Here is a 27,206-nt window from a genome sequence, read left to right on the forward strand (position 1 = left end):
TTAAAATCACACTTACCTGCAAGACACCTCCTTCCAAATTTTGCCATTTAAGAAAGTTTCCCTCTGCATCATATGAAGCTGCGATAAGCTGCAGTTTTATATTCTGACAATAGAAGACAAAACTCTTTTAAAAGACTGAATGATACATTTTAGGCACCTCCATCCCATTTTTCAATAGTTTACTAGAACCTTGCATACAACATTTCATTTTCTCCTTTTCTATTTTGTAAATATAAATATTAATCTTAGTTCCAAGATTCCATGCTTTGTTCCATGCTTTTTAAATTTACTTTCCAACTCTTCTAGCATCAGCATCAGTGTGATGTGAAAAGCAAAGATGGTAAAAAAATATTGACAAACTTTTTTTCCATAAGAATTTGCTGATCTGTTGAAACCAAAACGTTCCAGGGAAACGGTTTGATTTTGATGAAGTTCTTTTAGAAACCAGGCAAGGTTCCAACATACTCAAGGCCAAGAACCTCAGGACTTCCAGGGTCTGTAGCCCTGGGGCAACTTGCCAGGCAGATTGCCTCAGTCAAGGATTCCCTTTTGTGAAGAATTTCAAAATTGTTGGTTTTTGTTCCAAATCAGAATGAAACTAGTTTTCAAAGGAGCGAAATCCCTCATGAAACAGAATACTTTTCTCCACTCAGCTCTAGTGAGACATTAGTTTGGTTATTCCCTAAGTATTGGGTGCCATATTATGCCATGGATTTCTAAACAAAACGCTCCAAAGTAGTTAACAGGGGATCTGTTTAATAATCAATGGACTAATACATTCCTCAAGGTATATCCAAGGTGGCTGCTGGTGAAGAATAAGCATAAGGAGGACAACATTGTTTTGGCTAGGTTCTAATAACAGTAGCTAGTTTGTTTGTTTTAAATTTCTCAGCAACAGAATGCAGAGAAGGGCATATTTTCTAAATAGGTATTTAGCATCCAAAGGATATTTCCACAGCAAATGATTGTCCCTTTGAAGAATTAAATAAATTATGACCAACACACACTTAGCCATAACATGAAAATAACGGTTTAATTGTTAAAAAAAATTTTTTTTTAAAAACATAAAAGCATTGCAATGTTAGTTAAAAACCCACTGACTAAATTGTGTGTGAAAACTTGATGATGGCTGTTATGTCTGAATTCAACTATAAGAGAACTTAAGATGAACTTGAAAATGTAATTGCTAGACAGCTTATTATAACCAGCACTCTTTTTTGGTATTTCATTCAAATTTCAGAGCACATTTAACTTAAACAAATTTATGAAGATTGTGTGCAAAATAAGGAATCAATTGAATATCCTGTCAAAAAAAGGACATTCTGTATTAAAATGTTGCCTAAATCCATGCCTTGCGCAGCTCAATTAGCTTTAATGGAGTTATACCAGAGATGAATTTGACCCTTAAATATCATCATGTCTTGTACCTCACAATGCCTACCTTGTTTGTTCCTTTAAAACTGAAGCTTGTAGGGAACTGGGTTGTATCAAGTACTTGAGCTGCTAATCCTGGCTGGTCACCGTAGTACAGCCATGGAAGATTCTGTCTCCTGCAAACAGTTATATTTTGTTTTCTTCATGGGGCCTTAATATTTTATGCAAGACTATACATTTGTACTAATTTCTATGTAAACATTAATATTGAAAAAAAATGTGTGAATCGATAACATTATAGAAGATGTAACATACCAGAAGGACACTGAATGAACGGTGCCTAGCCCTGCTGTATTTGCATAGACATACTGAAACAGACCACATGCATCACTAGTGATAGAGCTTAACGAGTTCATGTTCATCACACACATATTTCCAAGTGCTTGGCATGATGTTAGATTGGAGTACAGCTACAAAGAAAAAAAAAACAGTAAAGAAAACTATTGCTAATAGCCACATCTTGTTGGTATGGCAAAAATGAGGTAGTTTTAAACCTTAACAATTCATCCCTAAGGCATTAATTTTACTCTGAAGTTTATTGCTTTGTTTACATCTAATGTCTTCCTCCAAGCACACACACTACATTTATATTTGGATTATGTAAGGCAACACACAGTCAGTATTATCACCTTTTTATACACAGGTCACCTAGATTTTCAGATTGTATATGTTTTTTAATTTTAGGTTAAAGTAAACAGATGATATAATGGAATAGTAATTTCAAAGTCTGGTGATAAAAAATCCTTGTTTTAGAATTCAGATTGCTCAGGTTTTATGTCAAAGATGATTTCTCCAAAGATCTAAGAACAATCAATACATATCTAACTTGAGCAAGCTGACAAGCATCATCTACTTCATCTTCAGTTCATATCATATTGCTCCATCATATTGAAGATTTACATAACATAGGAGAAAGCAGAGAAGGCAGACTGTGGTGATTATTTCTGTTCATAGAGATTAAAGCTCAATGATTAATTGAAAGCCAATTGGTAAAGCCAGCAGCCAATCATCACTGAAAATCTGAACCAATGATGAATATCATCAAATAGCAGTTGGTCATGCAGGGTTTATTTTATTTTAAGTATATCAGATTTCTAGGTTTTCAAATAAACCCCTGTTAACACATTATATCTCTCTTTCTTAAATTCCTTTTGTTCTAGTCATTTGCTGTGACATGTTCAAGACCCAAATCTATATGTAGGTATTTATGTGGCCCCCACCCTCTAAGAGTCCAAGCACTACATAGACAAAACACTGAACTACTATCATCCCTACTTAATACTGTAGATGGCTGATTGAGGCACAAAGAGGCTAAGTGATTTGCCCAAGATCACACAAGAAATCTGTGGCAGAGCAGGAAAATGAACTCTGATCTTCTCAGTCCCAATCTAGTACTTTAACCATAAGTGCTCTCTTCTCTATGGTCAGAAAAGGCTCCAGTCAACCAAAGCTGAGCTAATAAAAGAAAAAGCAAACACTAAAGTAACAAAATATTTTAAAAAAATTAAATTTAAATCTTAATTTTCAATAAAACAAATTTACTCTTTGTAAAATAACAAAAGGCTTCACCTTTAGGATAAATCAAACTAAAAGACCAATACATTTTCATAATCTTTTAATCTATTTTTTTGGGGAGGGGGTAGTCTAAGAAGATTCTTCACTTCTTTGGGAATTGTTCTCCTATACTATAACTCCCACTAGCATTGATTACTGTCTAAAAAAAAAAACCACAGTACCTATTTTCTCCTCTTTGTAGACTGTCATCCCAAAATAAGTTTTCTTTAAAAATAAATTGAATACATCAAGTTTCAAAAATTAAAGTGTCATGTGTTATGTATTTCAGATTTATCAGATTACTATTTCTAAGTAAAACACACGATACAAATTCAAAACATGCTCAAAACTTACCCAACAAGCACCTGCTGATGCTTGTAGGTTTTTCAGAAACCATGCTGATACCACTGTTATACCCTGTAAATAAGGAACCATTGCATTACAGTATCTGTTTTCAGCTGTAAATAGAACGTCAATTAACTCAATATATCAGAGTCTGGAAAATAATATGGCATGCCAATTGAAAGACTTTGGACTATTTTTCTAACTTTTCTAAAAGCTCTTTTCCTTGAAAAATAATGTCCCTTTGGAAATGATCTATCACTTAAAGCTACAGCTTGGTACAAAACAGGTAGACTATAGCAAAGGAAAAGTTTGTGCTGCTTCAGTAAGAAAGATATTAATGCCTGAACCAAAAAGAAAGACTTAAGCTTTGAACCTGCATGCTGCCACGAATGGGCAGATCAAACTGCCCTTGAGGAGTGCCAGTGACGTCAAAGGGCCTATGTGCAGGTACACGGGTTCATGTATGTGCAACAGCTTCAACGCTTTATTTGCTAAAACTTACTGAGTTTGATAACAGTAATAAAAAGGAAAATAATGCAACTAGACAGATCTAAAATGAAAAAGGTATCTTTTGTCTGTGAAATACAAACTGAAGGCCTGTTTTCAGTAACAAACTATTTAGAAAAACAGACATTTTCAGAAAGCGTGACTAATCCTGCTTTAAAACACACTACTTTTCTTCTCCTCTCTTTCATAATAAAGCAATCTTCAATTCTGAACAGAAGAACACAAGAATAGGCATACCTGGTCAGCCCAATGGTCCATCTAGCCCACTATCCTGTCTCCTAACAGTGGTCAGTGCCAGGTGCTTCAGAGGGAATGAACAAAACAGGGCAATCATCAAGTAATCCATGCCCTACCTTCCAGTCCCAGCACTTGGCAGTCAGAGGCATAGGGACATCCAGAGCATGGGATTGCATCCCTTACCCTCTTGACTAATAGCCACTGATGAATTTATCTAATTTTTTTTTCAGAATACAGTTATAGTTTTGGCCTTCACAATATCTCCTGGCAACGAGTTCCATGGGTTGACTGCTTTGCGTGAGGAAGTATTTCCTTTGGTTTCTTTTAAACCTGCTGCCTATTAATTCCATTGAGTGATCCCTGGTTCTTGCATTATGTGAAGGGGTAAATAACACTTCCCTATTCACTTTCTCCACATCATTGATGATTTTATAGACCTCTATCACATCCTCCCTTAATCATCTCTTTTTGAGACTGAACAGTCCCAGTCTCTTAAATCTCTCTTCATATGGAAGCTGTTTCATAACCTTAATCATTTTTGTTGTCCTCCTCTGTACTTTTTCCATTTCTAATATTTCTTCTTTGAGATGGGGTGACCAGAACTGCACAGAGTATTCAAGATGTGGACATACCATTGATTTATATAGTGGCATTTTATTTTCTGTTTTATCTATCCCTTTCCTAACGTTTCCTAACATTCTGTTAGCTTTTTTGACTATTGCTGCACATTGAGATGATGTTCTGAGAGAACTATCCACAATAACTCCAAGATCTCTTTCTTGAGTGGTTACCACTGATTAGACCTGTGGTGAGGCGGCTGCCCCACACAGGCAGGAGAAGGGTTAAGGCAGCCTTGGAAAGGCTGTGCAGAACCCAGCCAATCTGGAGAAGGCTTGCTAGAGCAGACCATATATAAAGGACTGCTCAGCAGAACAAGGGGCAGTCTCTCCCTGGAGAACAATGGGGAAGGACTGTCCGCCCAGGAGCACCGGAGATATTGCAGTGCTGGGCAGAGTAGCGGAGCTCTTGGCTGACCATGGCCAGACTGAGGCCCTGAAGCAAGAGCAGAGAAGGTGCTAGGGCTATGGGGGAAGAGGCCCAGGGAAAGTAGGCAGTGGGAACAGGAGGAGCAGCAGTAAGTGGCTGCCAGCTATAGGGTCCCTGGGCTGGGACCCAGGGTAGCGGGTGGGCCTGGGTTCCCCCCTCCCTTTACCCCTACTTGCCAATGAGGAGAGTGGCCTAAATCCAGACTGCAGTTTCCCCCTGAAGCCAGGGGCTAGACTAGAGACTGCAGTTGGCTGCTGAGGCAAGTGGAAGGACTGAGGACTGCCTGTCCCCCAGAATGGGGGAGACAATGGGCTGGGGCACAGCTGTAGGGCTGTGTCCTGAAGAGGACTTTGTGGTCTGGAAGCAACGCGGGTTGAGACAGTGGAGGAAGTGGAAGTAACGGCGAGTGAGACACCACTAAGAAAAGGCACCCTGCTGGTCCAAGAGAGCTAATTCTCAGTATGACGAGCAGGAGGCGCCGCAGGGGTGGGTCTGAACTGCTATAAGACCATCATTTTGTATGTATACTTGGAATAATATTTTCCAGTGTGCATTACTTTGCATTCATCAACATTGAATTTCATCTGCCCTGTCACCCAGATTTGAGATATCTCTTCTTAACTCTTTGCAGTATGCTTTAGACTTAACTATCTTCATTAATTTAGTATTAACTGCAAACTGTGTCACCTCAGTTTACCCCCTTTCCAGATCATTTATGAATACGTTCAACAACACTGGTCCCAGTACAGATCCCTGGGGGACACCACTATTTACCTCTCTATTTGGAAAACTGACCATTTATTTCTACCTTTTGTTTTCTGTTGGGATGGGGCGTCTGCCCCTCACTGGCAGAAAAGGGGTTAAAAGCAGCCCTAGGGATGCTATGCAGGAGGCAGCCAGTCACAGAAGGGCTTATAGGAGCAGCCAATAAGGGCTCAGCTGGCACATATAAGAAGGGCTGCAGAACAGAGGAGTTTCAGTCACTTCCTAGAGCTTGAGAAGGGATGAGGACAGGCTGCCTTTCAGGTCGAGGACAGCAAGCACCCTGCACAGCGCAGTGCTGCAGGCAGAAACCCAGAGAGCTAAGGGCAACTCCTAGCAGGCGGAAGGGATCTGCAAACTGAGGCCCTGATGCAAAGGCAAAGAGGGTGCTGGTGCCATGTGGGAAGCGGCTAGACCGTGGACTGCAGTTTGCTACTGAAGGGAGTGGCCGGACAGTAGACTGTAGGTCCCCTGGGAAGGGGGGGAACAGCGTGGACTGCCAGAGGGCAGTGTCACTGAAGAGGACGCTGCAATCCTGGGAGTGACGTAGGTCCAGGAACAGAGGTGACAGAAGACAAGACACCACCAGAAGAAGGTGCAGCACTAATTCCCCAGTTAGCTAGCAGGTGGTGCTGCACTGGTCAGGCATGCCCTGTCACACGTGCTGGAGAATGCGGGCACACAGTCACCCCGATATAAGGGGAGGATAGACAACTGTGGGAACGATTGCTTGCCTCAGAGTTGAGAGACTGAGGCACACAGAAGATGGAGACAATGGAGTGGTGGTATGCAGAGGCCTTCTTTGCAAAGGGTTCTTGTGCCTTCTCAGACTGACTCCAAAGTCGATGCCCCGTGAAAAGAGGCCAACAAGCAGCAAAGGTGGCTTCAGGCCCTGTTACTGCAGGTGCTCACAACCCAACAGAGACAATGGGAGGCATCGGAGTACCTGCAGGCCTATATGACCCGACTAGCAGAACAGCAGCGGTACCTATTCAAGTTGCTGGGAGGGTCCACAGAGGCTGCGGAGAGCAAGGGAGGAAGCCAAGCACCAGGATCAGGGGCCCAGTGGCTGGGCCAAGTGAATGTTATGCCTGTGGGAAACATGGACACTGGAAGAGAGAGTGCCTCTACTGGGGTGGGAGATAGAAGCCTCTCCCAGAGGCTGGGAAGGGGTGAGAGCCCAAGAGATTCCCTCTTGTGAGGAGAACAGGAAGGAAATGAGTATGTTGGACCTGTGGGCAACAGGGACCCCTAAGGAGGGAGTGCCCTCTTAGTTGAAGGGCCGAAGCTACTCCAGGGGAAGGGGCTGAGCAAGGGAAGGACAATGGGAGGCCCATGGCCAAGGGGAGGCAAAGGGCTTGCTTCCGGTGCCACGAAGAGGGCCATATAAAAAGACTCTACCCCCTTTGGAGAAGGCGGGATAAAAAAGGGATACCCGAGAGCTGGGTGTGATGGGTTTAGTCACAGAGATCCCCTGGGGACTGTCATCTGATGTGCTGAAATCACCTCTGAGCCTGTTTTCCCTGCCACTTGGGGACTTCCAGAACCCTGTCTTGTTGACCAACACAGACCCAGAGTCCGGGCCATGCCCCCAAAGCTGCAGGCTTTAAGTGAAAACAGCTCTGCAGGTTACCTGACTCCAGTACCCAGCTCCCAATGGGATCCAAACCCCAGATACATCCATTTTACTCTGTATAAAGCCTTTATAGAGTAAATTAATGAATTGTCCACCTTCTATAACACTGATAGAGATATGCACAGCTGTTTGCTCCCCTGGGGATTAATCACTTACTCTGGGTTTACTAATAAACAAAAGTGATTTTATTAAGTATCAAAAGTAGGATTTAAGTGGTTTCAAGTAACAACAGACGGAACAAAGTAAGTTACCAAGCAAAATAAAGCAAAAACATGTAAGTCTAAGCCTAATACATTAAGAAACTGATTACAGGTAATCTTACCCTCAGATGTTCCAATAAACTTCTTTCACAGACTAGACTCCTGCCTAATCTGGGCCCAATCCTTTCCCCTGGTACAGTCCTTGTTAGTTAAAAAGCAGCCATCTCAGGTGGTAACTAGGGATTTTCTCATGATTGGCCACCCTTTGTCCTGCTCCACCCCCTTTTATAGCTTTAGCACAAGCTGGGAATCTTTTCATCTCTCTGAGTCCCCATCCCTCCTTCTAAATGGAAAAGTACCAGATTTAAAATGGATTTCATTGTCAGGGACCCCAGCCTCAGTTCTTCCTGGGCTGGCCCAAGTACACAGGAAGGTTTGAAGTCCCAACGCCCCGTGATGCACCAGTTTGCATCGCAGGATTCCCTTTGCTTTCGTCCACATTTGGCACCATCTTTCAACATTTTTTGTACTGCATGCTCGGTCTTCTTTCGGTTTGCGGGAATGGAGCCCAAACTGCTGAGGAGTATGCTGACGAGTCTTGCCAGCACGTCACATTTGGCAGTCGATCCAAAGTGATAGTGAGGGCTCTGACGATATCAACTTGAGTAACGCATATGACACGAGTTTGCTTGTGGCATTCACGGACATGCTCACCACCATGGAACGCCGCTTTTGGGCTCGGGAAACAAGCACTGAGTGGTGGGATCACATCGTCATGCAAGTCTGGGATGAGAAGCAGTGGCTGCAGAACTTTCGGATGAGAAAAGCCACTTTCATGGGACTGTGTGAGGAGCTCGCCCCCACCCTATGGCACAAGGACGCGAGACTGAGAGCCGCCCTGATGGTGGAGATGCGGGCAACTATTGCAATCTGGAAGCTGGCAACTCCAGAGAGCTATTGATCAGTCACTAACCAGTTTGGAGTGGGGAAGCCAACAGCTGGAATCGTGTTGATGCAAGTTTGCAGGGCCATTAATAGCATCCTGCTCAGAGGAACCATGACTCTGGGTAACGTGCATGACATTGTGGCTGGCTTTGCACAAATAGGTTTCCCCAACCGCTGAGGGGTGATAGATGGCATGCATATTCCAATTCTGGCACCAGCCCACCTAACCTCAGAGTACATTAATTGGAAGGGGTATTTCTCAATAGCTCTCCAGGTGCTTGTGGATCACTGTGGGCATTTCATTGACATTAATGCAGGCTGGCCCAGAAAGGTGCATGATGCACGCATCTTTCGGAACACTGGCCTGTTCAGGAAGCTGCAAGCCAGGACTTTTTTCCCCAGACCTGAAGATCACCATAGGGGAAGTCAAAATGCCCACTGTGATCCTTGAAGACCCTGCTTACCTTTTATTGCCATGGCTCATAAAACCCTACACAGGGAGCCTTGACAGCAGCAAGGAGCCATTCAACAGGCTGAGCTGGTGCAGAATGACTGTGGAGTGCACTTGTGGCCATTTAAAGGGCCGCTGGCGCTCTCTGTATGGGAAGCTGGACCTGGCCGATGACAGCATCCCTGCGGTTATATCCGTGTGCTGTACCCTCCATAACATTTGTGAAGGGAAGGGTGAAAAATTTACTCAGGCATGGAACTCGAGCAGTAGAACTCGGAGGTTCAACACCTGGAGGCTGAATTTGAACAGCCAGAGTACAGGGCTATTAGAGGGGCCCAGTGTGGGGCTGCAAGGATTAGGGATGCCTTGAGGGAACAATCTGAGGCTGAAAGCCACCAGTAATGTCTGGGGCCCTGCATGGGGGGTGAATTGCAGTGGTTCCAATGTTAGTAGGAACCTGTGTTTGCTACGCTGACTTGCAGTGCCTGTTTCTTTCCTGGGATAAGGTATCTTTCACTTTATGCAATAATAAAGAATGTTTTCAAAGCCAAAAAAATCCATTTATTGAAAAGACACACAACTGCTTGGGAAACAGAAGGGCAAGGGGGTGGGGAACGGTACAATCACAGATTTGCATAGTTCCTGTCTGGAGTGCTGTGCAATGAGTGCTGCACTTCAGAATGGCTATACTGCATGGTGATGGGGGTTGAGTGCAGCGGGTAAGGGTCACTGTTTTCAGGGCTGGGTGGTGAAGCTACAGTTGCTGGAGGCAACTGGTGGCGGTAAGAACCCAGATGTTGGGGCAAGTGGGTTGGAGGTGACATGGTGGCACATGGGAAGAGTTTTGGGACAAGGGCTGCGGGAGGGAGGGGGAAAAAAGGGGCGGGTGCGGTAGTGCTCCACTGCATTGCTATGAGTGCCTGCATTGCTATCGAGTCCGCTTGGCGCTCCATGATGCTTAGCAGCTGCTCCGTACTTTGGTGCTGGCGATCCGCATTCTGCTGGTGGACCCTCCTTTCACTCTCCCGCCACTCCTGCACTTTTTGATTTTCATTACTTGAATGCTGCATTACTTCATGCAATATGTCTTCCTTGCTTCTACATGGCATCTTTCTGATTCTTTGGAGTCTTTCGGCCGGTGATAACACAGACGACTGAGATCTCAAGGTTGCATCTGTAAAGGCAAAATGCAACACTTAACAGAGGCAGCATTGTTCACATCAGACAGAGCAATGATTCCCCTGTACTTAAGCGCAAACACAGTCTACACAATAGCATAATTTGCCCATCCCAAAGCGAGTGCACATAACCCACAGAAGCCTCAAAATGATGAGTAAGCACAGGGTCAAGTGTGACTGACTGTTTAACAGCTGTACTGTCCTCTGGGTTTCTATGCCTTGGGGAGAGCCGACAGCGGCAGGGGGCCCCTATACTGAACGCTGTCCCCACATTTTCCACAGGAGTTTGTCCTGGAAGATATCTCGCTGCTGAGGGTGACCTGGGAAGCAAGGGAGGGCATTGCAGTAGAAGACGCTCCCGCCCTGGCCCATATGCAGCTTGCTTGTGTGCAGCAATGGTCCCCCCGCCCCTCATGGCACAGTGGCGTGGACAAGTTAGCCTGATTGGGACAAGGACCACTGTGGCTCTCCCAAGAAACCTGCGCAAGCGCATTGCCCAAGGTCTCGATGAGACCTTTGAAGAGATCACTGAGGCCGATTACCGCAATGTGAGAGAGCGCATCAATGCCCTATTCTGCATCTAGGCATGCATGCAGCCCTAACCCTCCTCGCCCCAAGAGCCCGCACTGATTAACTTCCTTCCCAAAATAAAAGCTGCTTACCGGGAACCTCCTCTGGTGTTTGTCCTCCCACAAGCACCGGCCACTGTGACTACCTACTTTCCTCCTGGCTTGAGAACAGCTCCTGGCTGCATGCATCTAGGGATTCCGGGGTGTCTTCCTCCGCCTCAGCACCCTCGCTCTAGCTTTGCTCCTCCTCTTCCTCCTCCTGCCTTGTTGCACTGGGCTCTGAAGTGTCCATGGTGGTCCCTGGAGTGGAGGTGGGGTTGCCCCCAAGTATTGCATCCAGCTCTTTGTAGAAATGGCAGGTTGCAGGGGCAGCACCGGAGCGGTGGTTTGACTCGTGGGCTTTGTGGTAGGCGTTCCGCAGCTCCTTCACTTTAATCCTGCACTGCAGTGCGTCCCAGTCATGGCCCCTTTCCATCATGTCCCTTGATATCTGCCCAAAGATATCATAATTCCTACAGCTGGAGCGCAGCTGGGACTGGACAGCTTCCTCCCCCCAAACACTGATGAGGTCCGGCACCTCGCCACTGCTCCATACCGGGGCTCGCCTGGCGCGTGGAAGCATGGTCACCTGGAAAGATTTGCTGATCGCACTCCACGCCTGGCTGAGCAAACAGGAAAGGATTTTTCAAAATTCTCAGAGAATTTAAAGGGCGGGTCTGATGGTTGGTCACCTGAGGGCAGGGCAGTAGAGTTCAAAGTGATGACCAGAGTGGCTAGCACAGGCAGTGTGGGACACTTCTGGAGGCCGATCAGAGTGCACTATAGGACCAGGGCATCCACACTGGCGCTGCAGCGCTCCATGGGGGCGCAGCAAACGTTATTCCACTTGCCAAGGTGGAGTACCAGCAGCGCTGTAGCCATGGAGTCAGAGCGCTCTACGTACCTTGCCAGTGTGGACGGGTAGTGAGCTAGCGTGCCCGGGGCTCCTTTATTGTGCTGTAACTCGCAAGTGTAGCCAAGGCCTCAGAAGGGCTGAAGAACACAGCAGTTTCAGTCACTTCCTGGAGCTTGAGAAGGACTGGCTAACTTGCAGGTGGAGGGCAGCAAGTACCCTGGAGAGAGCAGTGCTGCAGGCAGAGACCCAGAGAGCTAAAGGCAGTTCCTGGCAGGCTGCAGGGATCTACAGACTGAGACCCTGATGCAAGGGAAAAGAGGGTGCTGGAGCCACATGGTAAGTGGCTAGTCTGTGGACTGCAGTCTGCCACTGAAGGAAGTGGCTGGACAGTAGACTGCAGGTCCCCCTGGGGGTGGGGAAGAAACAGTGTGGCACAGCCAGAAGGCAGTGACACTGAAGAGGACGCTGTGGTCCTGGGAGCGACGCGAGTCCAGGAACAGAGGTGACAGTGGGAGAGACATGACCAGGAGAGGGGGCAGTGCTAATCCCCGAGAACCCAGAAGGAGGCACCACAGTGGTGAGTTATGCCATCACACCTGTCTTTTAATCAGTTACTGATATATGAGAGAAACTTCCCTCTTATCTCAGGTCCGCTTACTTTGTTTAAGAGCCTTTGGTGAAAAGTTTGTCAAAAGCTTTCTGAAAGTCCAAATACACTATATTAACTGGATCACATTGTCCACATGTTTGTTGACCCCCTCAAAGAATTCTAATAGATTGGTGAGGCATGATTTCAAAAGCCACACTGACTCTTCCCCCAACAAATTGTATGCATCTATGTGTCTAATAATTCTGGTTTTTACTATAGTTTCAACCAATTTTCCTGGTACTGAAGTTAGGCTTATTGGCTTGTAATTGCCAGGATCACCTCTAGAGCCTTTTTTTAAAAAATGGCTTCACATTAGCTATCCTCCAATCAACTGGTACAGAAGCTGATTTAAAGGATAGGTTACATACCACAGTTAGTAGTTTTGCAATGTCGTGTTTGAGTTCCTTCAGAAGTCTTGGGTCAATACTATCTGGTCCTGTTGACTTCTAACTATTTAATCTATCAATTTGTTCCAAAACCTCTCTATTGACACCGCTGCTTTAATCTATGGAAAATCTAAGTCAACCAAGTGGCAGCAGTCCTTAATTTCAAGTCTGGATCCTACTGCTGCTTTTTCAAACAGCTAAAATTTGAGCAGGTTTCCACCAATAATATACATTCACTTGCTTTGGCATTTTGAGGAACCATATATTATCATGCACGGAAAAGATTTTTCTTCCATCATTAACCACATCTGTGTGTGCATATCCAGCATTTTTGCAGAAAACTTCAAATCTTATTTGTGCTCATTTCCCTTTAGTCACACTTCTAGACTGATGATGGACATAGTAAGTGTCCTTTGACCTTCTAGACCTCGTCAGCTAGTTGTCTTCTTGGTCTACTGTTTAGTAGGTTATTAGAAGTCCAAGGTTCCCCATGAACTCTGCAGCAAATTGGCTATAAACTCTTTGGAAGGTCTCTGGTTTCTGTGGCGCACTGGTGGCTTAGAAATTCTGCAGGAGCCTCATTTAAATTGAAAAAAAAATCAAGATTTTAATATAAATATTACAATTATTACAGTACACATTTATTCTTATATATACTTAGGCTATCTCCACATTTTCAGTTTTTAATATGCTTATAATGTTGGTAATCCTATAGCAATTTATAGAATATCTGTAGATTTCACAGCACCTTTTGACAAGCTGACTAGCGACTGATAATCCCTGAAGTTTACCTTGATAACATTTATATCAGTCAATATGTGGTCACCCTGATATATTTATGTGGCTTTCATGACTCATTCCGTTTTCACACTCTAGCTTTTCATTTTATATTTTTTATGTTTAAGTTTCTACCCTCATGGTTGCAAGAAAATCTTCCAGCATGAACTGAGTGTAAATAAAATATAGAGCTGTCATTGAGCCTGCAGACAGCCTGAAAAAAACAGCATTGAGAGGTATGAACTCCCCCTCTGCTCGTTTATTTTACTGAAGCCTTAATGCTAAAGACCAATGATGAGAATTAAGTAAACATTAACTACACAGTTGCCGATGGACTGAGGAAGGGTTAGGAGAATACATAGGCAATTTAATTTTTTTTAGCAAATCAAATTTGCTAAAAATGTAACTTTTGGGGTATCAAAACTGTTTGTGAAATCAGGTTGAATTCGACACTAGTTTCAGGTGAAAAGCTGAGAACAATTTCAGAAATGTCAATGAACCATTTTGATGTTTCATTTTGAATCAACATTTTTGGTTTGATATTTTGTTTTGAATCAACATTCTAAACATTTTGTTCAACAAATAAAATTTTCAGTTTCAGTTAAACTGCTAAACAAAAACAATAAATTATTCATTCAGCTCTAGTCAGGAGTTAAGCACATGGAAAGGAGAATTACACATTACTACATGAAAGGACAGAGGAGATGCACAAAGACAGAAGATGGAGAGAAACAAATAGGGACAGGAAGATAGGATAATGTTAGTCTTAAATTTTCTCACTGAATGATGCTAAATAAAGTACTGAACAAATAGTAAAAAGAAAAGGAGTACTTGTGGCACCTTAGAGACTAACCGATTTATTTGAGCATAAGCATAAGCTGTAGCTCATGAAAGCTTATGCTCAAATAAATTGGTGACTCTTTAAGGTGCCACAAGTACTCCTTTTCTTTTTGCAAAGACAGACTAACACGGCTGCTACTCTGAAACCTGAACAAATAGTGGTAACTAAATTTTTAGTTACTACAGGAAAGTATATTCTACTCTGGATCTTTGTGCAAAACTTTCAACTTATATCAGTGGGAGATCCACTGTGGATTCAGGGAAGGATAGAGGCTTAAATGCTTACATTTGCCCACAGACCATAATTTAGACAAGAATTCATCTCTCTCAGTGTACACAATCTAGAAAAGGATAAAGACTGATGTAGAAAGAAGGCAACTGAATTACATAATCGCTGTGGTTTATAAGAGAAGAAAGTGAACACAGTTTTGAAGCCTGGTCCTTTCTTTTTAATTATAGCTTTATTTTACTGATTTCTGGACGAGTGAGAATAAGTGTTCCCCAGATGGTGTCTCCAAGCTCTTCTTATAACCCAAACTACCATTTTACTGCATCACTCCTTTGGAACACCTGTGTTGTAGCAACCTTCCGTCAACAGAAGAATCTAGCAAGGATATCACATGAGTTCAGTAGGGATAAGGGGGAGCTGGAGAAAATGAAAGTTAAACATGCTACCTCAGTTTGTGTTTGCAGCACCTAGGTGGCCAAGTCCTGAACTTTGGCACACACTTCTTATCCCCTTGAATTACCAGGCCAGACCCACAGAATGAAAAGGTTAGTGTGGTGATTACTTGAAGTGATTTTAAAATATACCTTCAACTATTAGTATGAATCCACAGCTGACACATTTTTACCATATTACACAGAAAGTCGGTACAGTTTCAACACAAGCAGCAACCCGTTTCAATCTTGAATGCAACTTGACACTAATAGCAGCTTTTTTGAAGACTGCTTCCCACTGAGCAATACAGTATTTAACTTGCATAGTTCTAATGGCATTTGCAATAATCTTGCAAATAGATCTTATCATATATATCTTCCCCCAACCTAAAGTAAACTGGGCTAACCCTCAACAGTTTGGGGGTGGAGTGGCTATCAGCTGTTTAGTGTAATTGTACATGAATTAGCTCACATCTTCCCACAGGCAGAAGCTACATATTGGGTGCAGGGCCACAGAAAGGGTAAAAAGTGACAGACTTTATCCTCATGATGCGATAATCAATCTTGCAGATGCCTTGAACCAATTCTGCCCTGGTCTACATGGTGATGTTGATAACCAGCCTACAAAACCTTAAAAGGAGAGCTAGGATGAGATGTACCCTTTTTGGGGTAGAGTCAATGTGTCAATGTCAATGAAGGGAAATTATACCTCACCAATCTGTTATACTTGCTGACACCCTCAAATAATTCTATGGACATGAGTGATCCAGCAGATATAGTGTATTTGGACTTTCAGAAAGCCTTTGACAAGGTTCCTCACCAACGGCTCTTAAGCAAAGTAAGCAATCATGGGATGAGAGAAGGTCCTCTCATGGATCTGATTAAAACAAGGATACAAATAAATGGTTTGTTTTAACAGTGGCAATAGGTAAATAGCAGGGTCCCCCAAAGATCTGTACTGAGACAAATACTGTTCAGGATATTCATAAATTATCTGAAAAAAGGGGGTAGGCAAAGCTTGAAGACCATACAAAATTACTCAAAGACAGTTAAGTCCAAAGTTGACTGCAAAGAATTACAAAGGGATCTCACAAAACTGGGCGACTGGGCGGCAACAACATGGCAATGAAATGTTTATGTTGATAAATGCAAAATGATGTACATTGGAAAACATCTCAACCGTACATACAAAGTGATGGGGTCTAAATTAGCAAGAGATCTTGGATTCATTGTGAATAGTTCTCTGAAAACACCTGCTCAGTGTGCAGTGGCAGTCCAAAAAACTAACAATATTAGCAACCATTTAGAAAGGGATAGAAAAATATAAATCCATGGTCCATTCATACCTTTAATACTGTGTGCATATCTGGTCTCCCATCTCAAAAAGAGATGTATTAGAATTGGAAAAGGTACAGAGAAGGGCAACAAAATTAGGGATATGGAACAGCATCTACATGAGGAGAGTTTAAAAAAATTGGGACTGTTCAGCTTAAAAAATAGACTACTAAAGGGGGGAGGGATACAACAAGAGGTCTATAAAATCATGCCTGGTGTGGAGAAAGTGAATAGGGAAGTGTTATTTACCCCTTCACATAACACAAGAATTAACATAACAAACATAAGGAAGTACTGCACACAATGCACAGTCAATCTTGTGGAACTCTTTGCCAGAGGATGTTGTGAAGGCCAAAAGTATAACTTGGGTTCAAAAAAAGAATTAGATAAGTTCATGGAGGACAGGTCCATCAACGGCTATTAGCTAAGATAGTCAGGATAAAACTCCATGGTCTGTGTGTCTCTAAACCAGTGATGGCTAGGAGCTGGGAATGGATGAAAGGATGGATTACTCGACAATTGCCCTCTGAAATACTGGTACTGACCACTGTCGGAAGACAGGATACTGGCCTTGATGGACCATTGGTCTGACCCAGTATGGCTATTCTTATGTTCGCTTCAGGCTGAAACCCATTTTGCGTTCACACAAACATACACTTTTAAAGGCTACTGGAGAGAGATCAAACACCCAATGCAGTTTTACTCAGACTTGTTTTGTTATCGAGCCTGCATAGACCTGTTGTCTCTAGCACTCTCTCATCAGTGGGCTGACGTCCAACCAGCACCAGCCAAAGTGGTTTTTGTTGGTCATTATAACAATCACTAAAACTTAAGATCTTTTCTTCCTCTGTAAGTTAAGGGGTGCTAAAAGTCAGCCAGGAAGTCCCTCTCTGACACTCACTATTGAGTAATTCTGGATAACTATCTTTCATTTATATAGTGCTTTATATCTCAGGATCTCAAAGTACTTTTCAAAAGGTAAGCAAGTGTGAGGGTGGTGGGGTTTTTTTTGTTTTTTTTTAAACACAGAGAAATAGAGCCATCGAAAATTGAGATGACTTGTCCAAGGTCACACAGCAAGTTATTCCCAGAATCAGGACTATTACCCTGACCTCTAGATTTTCAGGCCCTAATTAAATCAACTGACCATAGATAAATACTTCCTCACATAAACCATCTTACTGAGAGACGACTGTATGTGCAGCAGATTGGGGTAGACCATAGAGAATTAAAAAGTGACTTTGCAAGATACGTAAGTAGATGAAAAACAAATACCAGGCATGAGAAAATGTTCCATTAAAATTAAATTGGATAACAAAATGTTTTTTATTTTAAAACATTTCAGCATAAAAAAAACTAATCAGAATATATAACATGAAGCTTGATAACGTTAAGAACAAAAACACTTACTAGCTGTCCATAACGTACAGTTGCAACTGGCTTTGAGGGGAAATTTCTGCTGTTACTAAAGCATAACCCTCCTGTCTGAAAAGATAAAATTAAGAAAATTCCAGTTAAAAATATATATGCGTAAGACACTTTACAACATAACTTTTTTCCTTTACACTTTGATATAAGCTGTTTGTTTCACTTACCAAAATATTTGGCTCCGAACAGTCACAAGACTTGCTTATATTGATGAATGTTTGTTCACATCTTGTACACCTATAAATCACACACGAATATATAAACATGAAAAAAATCACTTAAAAGAAGATTAACCCTAAGACTTTATAATGTTAAGCAAGGTATTCTCTTCAAACTTTAGATTAGAACAAGTTTGTTCAGTTACGGAGAGTGTAACGTGTAGCAAGAACCACAAGAGATCAACATGATGTTGGGGAAGAATCAGCACAGCTTTTGTAAAGGGAAATCATTCCTCACTAATCTACTAGAATTCTTTCAGGGGGTCAACAAGCATATGGACAAGAGTGATCCAGTGCATATAGCGTACTTGGACTTTCAGAAAGCCTTTGACCAGGTTCCTCACCAAAGGCTCTTAAGCAAAGTAAGCAGACATGGGATAAGAGAGAAGGCGCTCTCATGGATCAGTAACTGGTTAAAGTAGGAAACAAAGGGTAGCAATAAATGGTCAGATTTCATAATGGAAAAGAGCAGGGATCTGTATTGGGACCAGTGCTGTTTAACATTCATAAATGATCTGGAAAAAGGGGTAAACACAGAGTTATCTGGGTATACCGAAAGAAGGACAGGAGACACTTGATATGGATTTTAATCAGGCTACAACTTATTATATAGATGTCTTGGACTACCTGGCAGATAAAGTGTACAGTGCAGGCAAATTCATGCTTCTTCAAATCATTACCCAGGGCTTCCACCAGCCCCTCTTCATTTTCCATCCAGGTCCCCAGCCAACCCATGGCTTGGACCTTACCATCCACCCCCCCTTGTGGGGGGGCGGGGGCGGGTGTGCGTTGGCTCCCTGCCATACTAATAATAGGAGTTCCCCTTCCCCCATTCTATTCCTTTATCCAGCACCTTTACCAGGCCATTTATCTGATCACTGGATGCCTTCCATACGGAGTACCTGCACTAGACATCCGCCTCATTTACAAATGAAGTTGTGACATATAGCCTACCACCTTTTCTTCTTGCCAGCAACAGGTCTGGCTCCTAGGCAGAGCTGGCTCTAGGATTTTTGCTGCCCCAAGCAAAAAAATTCTTGTCCGCCCCCATTTTTTCGTGTCCCCCCCAACTCCGCCCCTTCTCATGCCCTTCCCCAAATCCCCAGCCCCGCCTCCTCCCCCAGGCGTGCTGCATTTCTCACCCTCTTGCTTCCTGCGGCTCCCCACCTGGCAACCCCCTGCCCTAGTTCACCTCTGCTCTGCCTACTCCCCTGAACACGCCGCTGCTCCGCTTCTCCCCCCTCCCTCTCAGGCGAGGAAGAGGCAGCGCGTTCAGGGGAGCGGGCGGAGTGGAGGTGAGCAGGGGGGGGGGGGAGCACAGGAAGTAATGGGGGTGGTGGTAGAGGAACCGCTCCCTCCCAGCTCACCTCCGCTCCACCAACGCCACCTCCCCCGAGCGCACCGCTGCTCGACTTCTCCCTCCCTCCCTCCCAGGCTTGTCGCGCGAAACGGCAGCGGCGCACTCAGGGGAGTGGGCGGAGGCACATTTCTAGGGGCGGCATGGCCGGCCCCAGAATGCCACCCCTAGACATGTGCTGCCCCTAGCACCTGCTTGTTTTGCTGGTACCTAGAGCCGGCCCTGCTCCTAGGCGGAGGTGCGCAAGCGGCTTTGTCGCCCCCCACAGCTCCCATTGGCCAAGCCCCGTGGCTCCTCTGCCTAGAAGCCAGACCTACTGCGCCCCGGAAGTGGCCAGCAGCGTGGTATCGGAAAAGGCAGGCACTAGCCTGCCTTAGCTGGGCAGCATCGCCAACAGGACTTTTAATGTCCTCGTTGGCAGTACTGACCAGAGCAATGCGAGCCAGTGCCTTACATGCTGTTACCCAGTACTGGGTCACAACCCACAGTCTGAAGAAGTGGTTTAGTTCAAAGCCAATCATGAAGAAATTCAAAGGGGTCTCACAAAACTGAGTGACTGGGCAACAAAATGCCTCATGAAATTCAGTGTTGATAAGTGCCAGGTAATGCACACTAGAAAAAAAAAATCTTAACTATACACAGAAAATGGATGGGCTCTAAATTAGCAGTTACCACTCAAGAAAGATCTTGCAGGCAGTTGTAAATAGTTCTCTGAAAACATCCACTCAGTGTGCAGTGGCAGGCAAAAAAAAAAAAAAAAAGCTAACAATGTTAGAAACCATTAGGAAAGGGATAGATAAGAAGACAGAAAATATAATGCCATTATATAAATTCTTGGTACGCCCACATCTTGAATACTGCATGTGGATTTGGTCACCCATCACAAAAAAAAGATATATTGGAAAAGGTACAGAGAAGGGCAACAAAAATGGGTGGGGGTATGGAACAGATTGCATATGAGGAAAGATTAAAAAGACTAGGGCTGTTCACCCTAGAAGAGAGAACAACTTCTATTGGTGAGAATGTGTAAGTTTGAATTCTTACACAGAGCTCTCCTTCAGCTCTGTGTAAGCTTGAAAGCTCCTCTCTCACCAATAGAAGTTGAGCCAACCGAAGATATTACCTCACCCACCATGTGTCTCTAATATCCTGGGACCAACGCGGCTACAGCACTGCAGGTCCATCAATTGTTATTAGCCAAGATGGTCAGGGACACAACCCCATGCCCTGTTTGTTCCTAAATCTGGGATGGCTAGAAGCTCAGAGTAAATGACAGAATGGCTCACTCAACAATTGTCCTATTCTCTTCATTCCCTCTGAAGCATCTGGCACTTGTCACTATTGGAAAACAGGATACTGGGCTAGATGGACAATTGGTCTAATCCAGTATGTCTATTCTTATGTTCAAAACTTCAAATTAAGTCCTCGGATCACATTTTAGCTCAAGTATACAGTCTTTTTTTTGTTTTTTCCTTTCTGTGTTCATAGCACAATGTTTACTAGAGGCCTGAGACTCATTCCAATGAAGTCAGTGGGAAGCTTTCCGTGGTTTTCAATGGGAGCGGGACAAAAGTTAACGTTACCAGTTCATTTCCACTATTATTCAATTAGCAACAAATAAAGCAGTACACATTAATATAAGAACATGTTTGTTCCCACTCTACCAAAAGTCAGAAGAAAGACTGGAGTTTCAAATTTAGGATACTGGCCCTGCAAGATATTTAGCAACCTCAACTCCTGCTGACTTGAACATGAGTTGAAACATCTTGTCTGACTGCTATTTAGATTGCCACAAAACAATAAGGACACCTATACTATATGCAAGAGAGAATGCCCCAATTAACCAGAAGTATTCATATTTTATCCAACAGATAGTTTGTTCCTGGGGAGCGTTCCATTTAAATCACATCATCAGGATCTATACAAAGCAGATCTGAATACATAAATTTAGAAGAAGCAAGAATACTTACCTATCTCCTAAGACATTTGAAGCAGAGAATGATGGTTCATTTGCATCACAGCGTCTACACAATGCTTCATTCAACAACTTGCCATTAACATCTCTTTCCACTAAGTGGGGGAAAAAAAATGTAAATGTGAGCAACAACATGCCATAGAGCAGGGGTCTCAAACTCAGGGCCTGCAGGCCATCTGCGGCCCACAAACCTCCCCAATGTGACCTACAGGGCTCCAGCAGTTTTTGGGGCCCGGTCTCTCCCTTGGCCCCACCTGCCGCCCCCAGGCGCTCCTCCCCCGGTAATTTAAAATGGCCCGGGGCCCCAACAGCGCAGCAGAGCTGAGCAGGGTCTGCCTGCTCGCTCCACATGTCTGCCGGCCCCTCCCTGTGGCCCCAGGGTGGGGCAGCGCTGTGCCTCCGCATGCTGCCCCCGCCCTCAGCACCCCTACAGCCAATGGGAAGCTGCAGGGGCAGTGCCTGGGGGCAGCAGGGCATGGAGGCCCCCCGGCCCACCCAACCTCGGAGCCCCAGATCTGCACCGCCAGATCCCCTCCCAGAGCCTGCACCCCCATCCCTTTCCCACCCACCCCTCCCTCAAACTCCCTCCCAGAGCCTGCACCCTCACCCCCAGCCCAGAGCCTGCACCCCAGACCCCCCCACCCAAACTCCCTCCCAGAGCCCAAACTCTCACCCCTTCTGCACCCAAACTCCCTCCCAGAGCCTGCACCCCAATCCCCTACCCCAGACCTCCTCCCTCACCCAAATTCCCTCCCAGAGCCTTAGGCAGGTTGGGGGCAGAGGTTTGTTGTTTTTTTTGGGGGTGGGGGGGACGGGTTTCTGGGCGGCATGAGTGACATTATTTGCCTGCTGGGAGGATTTGAGGACTGGCACTGGACCTAAAGTAAATGGAGTTTGAGACCCTGCTATAGAGTATTCCGCATAGGTTATAAAGCTGCTTACAAAAATAATGCTTTAGAAGAACATATCTAGAAAAATCTGTTTCAGAAATTAATACAAAATCAGTTGGCATTTTCTAAAACTCCTGGGCCACAACTGACAAAAAGTATCCTGTGTAAACACCCCCCCCCCCAGTAGTTTTAATGATAAGCCAAGGGCAAAAATGAAACAAGTTTCTCTACACTTGTGTTAAGAAGGAATTTATATTCAAAAGAACAGGATATTTGTAATTAAATTGCAAAATTTTGGAGTAGGAAGTAATTCTCTTTGAACAGCAGTAATTTAATCACCAATTTTTATGGGACAAGATAGAAAGCTTAAATTTCAAAATTTAAGCTTTCTAAGGCAACTAAGAAAACTACAGATTAATAGTATTCAAAAACTAAATTACAGATGCTGTGCAAAGATGATGCACATGTGAACATATCGCAAATGCAAGATTTTTTTTCCCCCCCAAAGTTCTTTGGGGTTGTTTAAGTTTTTCCATATTTTTTACTTTTAGTTTTTAGACTATTTGCTATGGGGGATAAGAAATGTATTTTGTAACCCTCATGATGCTTAAAGGGAGATGTTTCAGCTAAAACTGTTTTCTAGTTCTTAGAAAAAGAACACCGTTTAACATTAAATGACAGTTCAGTGTATCTTAAAGCCACCCTCAAGGCCACCTTTTTAAGACTTAGTGATCAGAAGAATGAACCTAGTACAAAGACATCTGGTTTCTGTTTAAAAAAATCTAACTGTTTTGGATAACCAATACTAAACATTTCTACAGCAAGTTCCTGAGCCTGGTACGTAGCCAGAAAACAAGCTATGAGGTGTGGATGACATTGTGTCTTACACTGAAAATAGGAGCAATGCAAGATAATAATAATCAGGTTTCTCTACATCCAAAAGGGTTTGAAATAGGAGACATATGATTCAGTTACAATAATTCCTGTTAAAAAGAGTTTTTCAGAACTGTGCCACTTTGCAGCAATGAGTAAGATCTTAAATACACCAAGTTGACAAAAGCCTTTTATGTTTCAAGCAGGTCTACAAAAAAACAAAAACAAACAAAAAAAAACAATCAAGATAATTCTACGCTTGCCTTTTTATCTATAAAGAAGTGCTGTAGGAACAACATAAATGTGTATTTGACATAACTGAACACTGAAGTGTATTTACTGTGTCCTTTCATATGCATCAGTGAATCTTCTTGGGGTGGACACTGACCGGCTACGGGCTCAATCCTGCAACCCATATTTTTAAAGTCAGAAACCATTCACATAACTAAGGGCTGCAGCACTGGACCACATGTCTCAGAAGCAGCATGAGACAAACTATCCTTAATCCAGGGTAGTCTGTTTATCCAGACTATCCTGCTGTTCCTTGCGCAGGATGAGTAATTTCTGTATTACATGGCTGTAAACTCATTATCTTTGTTTTTAACTAGTACATTTTGATAAACTTGCTGTTATTATTGCATTTTTTCCACTTCAGTCAGAACTGCTACCTGCCCGGGGTAGGCAGAAGGGGTCCAATAAGAATAATCAGTCTTTAGTTTTATTTGCAACTTTCAAATGAAAGGAATAATGGCTAGAGGACACAGTTTTGTCTGCTATGGGTTTATGGTTTTTTGGGGTACATGGGTTTAAAAAACCAAGATGAATATTTTTTTTAAACACACATTAGAACTGTAAACAGCAATACTTTGATAACTTTGGCTTGCTGTTTTTTATTAATTTGTTAGTAATACAATGCTGTTTTGATAAAGTCAGATGTTTAAAATCCTCAGCATTTCATATTGTGTATAGATTTCTTACCTAAAATTTCATTAATGGCGCATTTACATTTTCCTTCTGTAGTTAAGCCTTTAGGACAAGTAATACAATTCCATCCATCTTCAGTAACGCCACTCTATAAAGTTTAAAATATATGTAAAATCCTTTATAAAAGTCCTCTAGAACTGAAAAAAAAAATCTGACACATACATTATTTAAAATAGAAATTATCTAGGTATTCTAACATGCATAACATTCACAAAGCTGTCTGAAGAACATACTAGAGACCCTAGCAAGGAGAACCATCAATATATTCAATGGGGCGCCATTCAGATTTAAGGATCTGACTGATCTTTTCAAAAGTCTGAGGTCACAATACAGTACCTAGTTAGAGTATAAGAGGAGGTTTTAGTTTGTTTTTTAAAGCATTAGTTGAAATCTATTTATGCCATCTTGGAAATAAAGTGTAGTTTAAAAGTGCTTGTTTTACAACAGAAATGGTGTAACATCATCTAATAAAAAAATGAATGCTATGGATTTTGACAACTTATCACCAATGCAGAAGTGATTTTATAGGTAGGGCCCTACCAAATTCATGGTCCATTTTAGTCAATTTCACGGTCATGGGACTTTAAATGTGAAATTTCACAGTGCTATAATTGTTGGGGTCCTGATCCAAAAAGGAATTGGGGGGGGGGGAGACACAAGATTATTGTAGGCGGGGTTGTGGTACTACTACCCTTCTGCGCTGCTGCTGGTGGGAGACTGACAGCTGTTAGCCAGGCACCCAGCTCTGAAGGCAGCACCCTGCCAGCAGCAGCGCAGAAGTAAAGTTGGCAATCCCCTACAGTACAGAAGTAAGGGTGGCAATACCAAGACCCCCCCCATAGCCTTCTGACCCCCCCTTTTTGTCAGCCTTCCCCCTCCCCCCCCGCATTTGAGAAATGCTGGTCTCCCCTGTGATATCTGTATAGTATAGGTTAAAAGCACACAAAAGACCAGATTTCACGCTCCGTGATGAGTTTTTCATTGCTCTGAATTTGGTAGGGCCCTGATTATAGCCAAATGTGATGGGGAAACAGTGGAAATGGAAGAGTTGAGGGTCAAGCAATTGCAGCCTAGAACCTATGTAGTTGTATAGAGTCTTGTACATCCATAGTGTTCACGTGTACACACGTACCTTAAGCTACACCACCACTGCAGAGTATGACCGGGGGGGAGGGAGGGAGGGGGAATTGGGAACTGAATATCTCTCTCCTTCTCCACTATTCCCATCCTATCTTTGCTTAAAACCTACCATAGGGTCCAAGAATGAATGCCAGATTATAGACAGCAGAATAGGGGGATAAAAATCAATGACTTTTAAAAAAAAAATAATCAAAAATCAATTTTTTTTTTGATAAAATGCTTTTTTTGAGGGAAAAAACCTATCTAAAGATAGGCTTCAGAGTAGCAGCCATGTTAGTCTGTATCCGCAAAAAGAAAAGGAGTACTTGTGGCACCTTAGAGACTAACAAATTTATTTGAGCATAAGCTTTCATGAGCTACAGCTCACTTCTAAGGTGCCACAAGTTCTCCTTTTCTTTTATCTAAAGATAGTTTTAATTAAGATACATTATAACTCAAAGATATCTCATCATGGAATAGGGATTATAAATTCTAGTTCTATAATATGAGACAATATATTCAAGTAATGTTTAAGAAAAGTTTTGTAAATGAGTTCCAATAGTTCATGGATTAGGGACCCAATCTTATGGGGGTCCAGGGGCTTCTGGGAAGGTTAACCTAAATAATCTATACATCTACCCAATGGGACTCAGTGCTCACTCTAGAAGATACCATCAGAGATGTTTAGTTTTGCAGTTCTCAAACTGTAGATTTGTGTCTCCAGAGATAACACGCTTGTTAACAGCAAAAATGTTTTTAAATATATAGAAGAGAGAAATAACAAACCTCAACCGTATTGTCCCTCTGCAAATTTGTGTACACAAAGTCAAACCCTTACCTCTCTCTAAAAGTGCAAAGTTTCAAAAAGTTCAATGAATAGAAGATTGTTGGGGCTGGAATAGATCTGGAGATAAATGTGAGAAGCGAGAGACAGGCAGTAGAAACAAAAGTGAAACGGTTTGAGCAGCATATTCCAGAAGTCTTGAGGTCTTTATGAGCGTAGCCTTCATTGATTTGAGATCTACCATACCATTATCTCACTAGAAGGGAAAACCTATAATAGCAGAAGGCCATAAAAAAGACGCAGTTTAGGGATATTTTAATGAAGTTCCTCTACCTGTGGGTAAGACAAGCATGCGTGCAAAAGACAAATAGTGCAAAAAAGAAATGCAAGAAGTGTTCCTTCTCAGGAAGAAGCTGCATTGAAGATGATGAAAGGAACATGTCTGAACAAGCAGGATCTTCAGGTTGGTCAACTTTTTTATTTCATACTTCTTTCTTAAGGACTGCCTGTCTTCCTTCTAGACTATACTTGAATTCTCATGTTTGAGCAAAAAATAAAGTGGTTACTCTATGGTACTATCATTTTAGATGCAGTTGTGATTAAAAAATAAATAGCTGAAATAGGCAGATCTTCCTTTTACAATTCCACCTTTAAAGTAGTATTGAGTGTCAGTGAATGCAATGAGTAATACTAAATAAGCAGTATAGTAATAATAAAATAACTGCATTGACTTATTTTGTTTAGAAGCCACCCCTCAACATACAGAATTCCGAAGACTATCCACCTTCAAGATCACCATCATTTTCTAAAGTTTCAGAGTTATCTGACAATGATAGTGTTTCAGTCACATCATGTATGTCACATAACCACAGCATATCACCCGTAGCAAAAAGAAAAAAAAAATCTCCATCATCCAGAAACAATTACAGATAAATTTGTGATAAGAACTAGCAGATTACAAAGAAAGGTAATTGATGGGAAAATTGCCCGGTTTATTTATGCAACAAACTCTCCTTTCTGTATGACTGAGAACCCACACTTCATTAACATGGTTCAGTCACTAAGACCAGGATACAGTCCACCCAACAGAACAGATGTTGCTAGCAAATTGCTGGCTAAAGTGTATGAAAGAGAAATTGAACAGTGTGCAAAAGGTCTAGAGGGTGAATTG

General features: G+C 42.9%; 2 protein-coding genes across 5 annotated transcripts in view; both read right to left on the minus strand.

Annotated features, from left to right (window-relative positions):
* PDP1 (pyruvate dehydrogenase phosphatase catalytic subunit 1) overlaps positions 1–27,206 on the minus strand; it is a 669,997-nt gene that overhangs the window by 152,499 nt on the left and 490,292 nt on the right. The window lies entirely within an intron of this gene.
* TMEM67 (transmembrane protein 67) overlaps positions 1–27,206 on the minus strand; it is a 61,450-nt gene that overhangs the window by 27,381 nt on the left and 6,863 nt on the right. For all 4 annotated transcript variants that reach the window (XM_084621547.1, XM_084621548.1, XM_084621550.1 and 1 more), the window contains exons 3-10: positions 24,127–24,220; positions 21,381–21,480; positions 18,003–18,072; positions 17,818–17,892; positions 3,343–3,405; positions 1,690–1,844; positions 1,442–1,550; positions 17–103 (exon numbers count right to left, since the gene is read on the minus strand). In XM_084621547.1, the coding sequence (XP_084477673.1) occupies positions 17–103; positions 1,442–1,550; positions 1,690–1,844; positions 3,343–3,405; positions 17,818–17,892; positions 18,003–18,072; positions 21,381–21,480; positions 24,127–24,220 (753 nt within the window). The remainder of the gene's footprint in view (positions 1–16; positions 104–1,441; positions 1,551–1,689; positions 1,845–3,342; positions 3,406–17,817; positions 17,893–18,002; positions 18,073–21,380; positions 21,481–24,126; positions 24,221–27,206) is intronic.

Source organism: Lepidochelys olivacea (genome assembly GCF_965140295.1).
Source record: "Lepidochelys olivacea isolate rLepOli2 genome assembly, chromosome: 2".
Lineage (NCBI taxonomy): Eukaryota > Metazoa > Chordata > Testudines > Cheloniidae > Lepidochelys > Lepidochelys olivacea.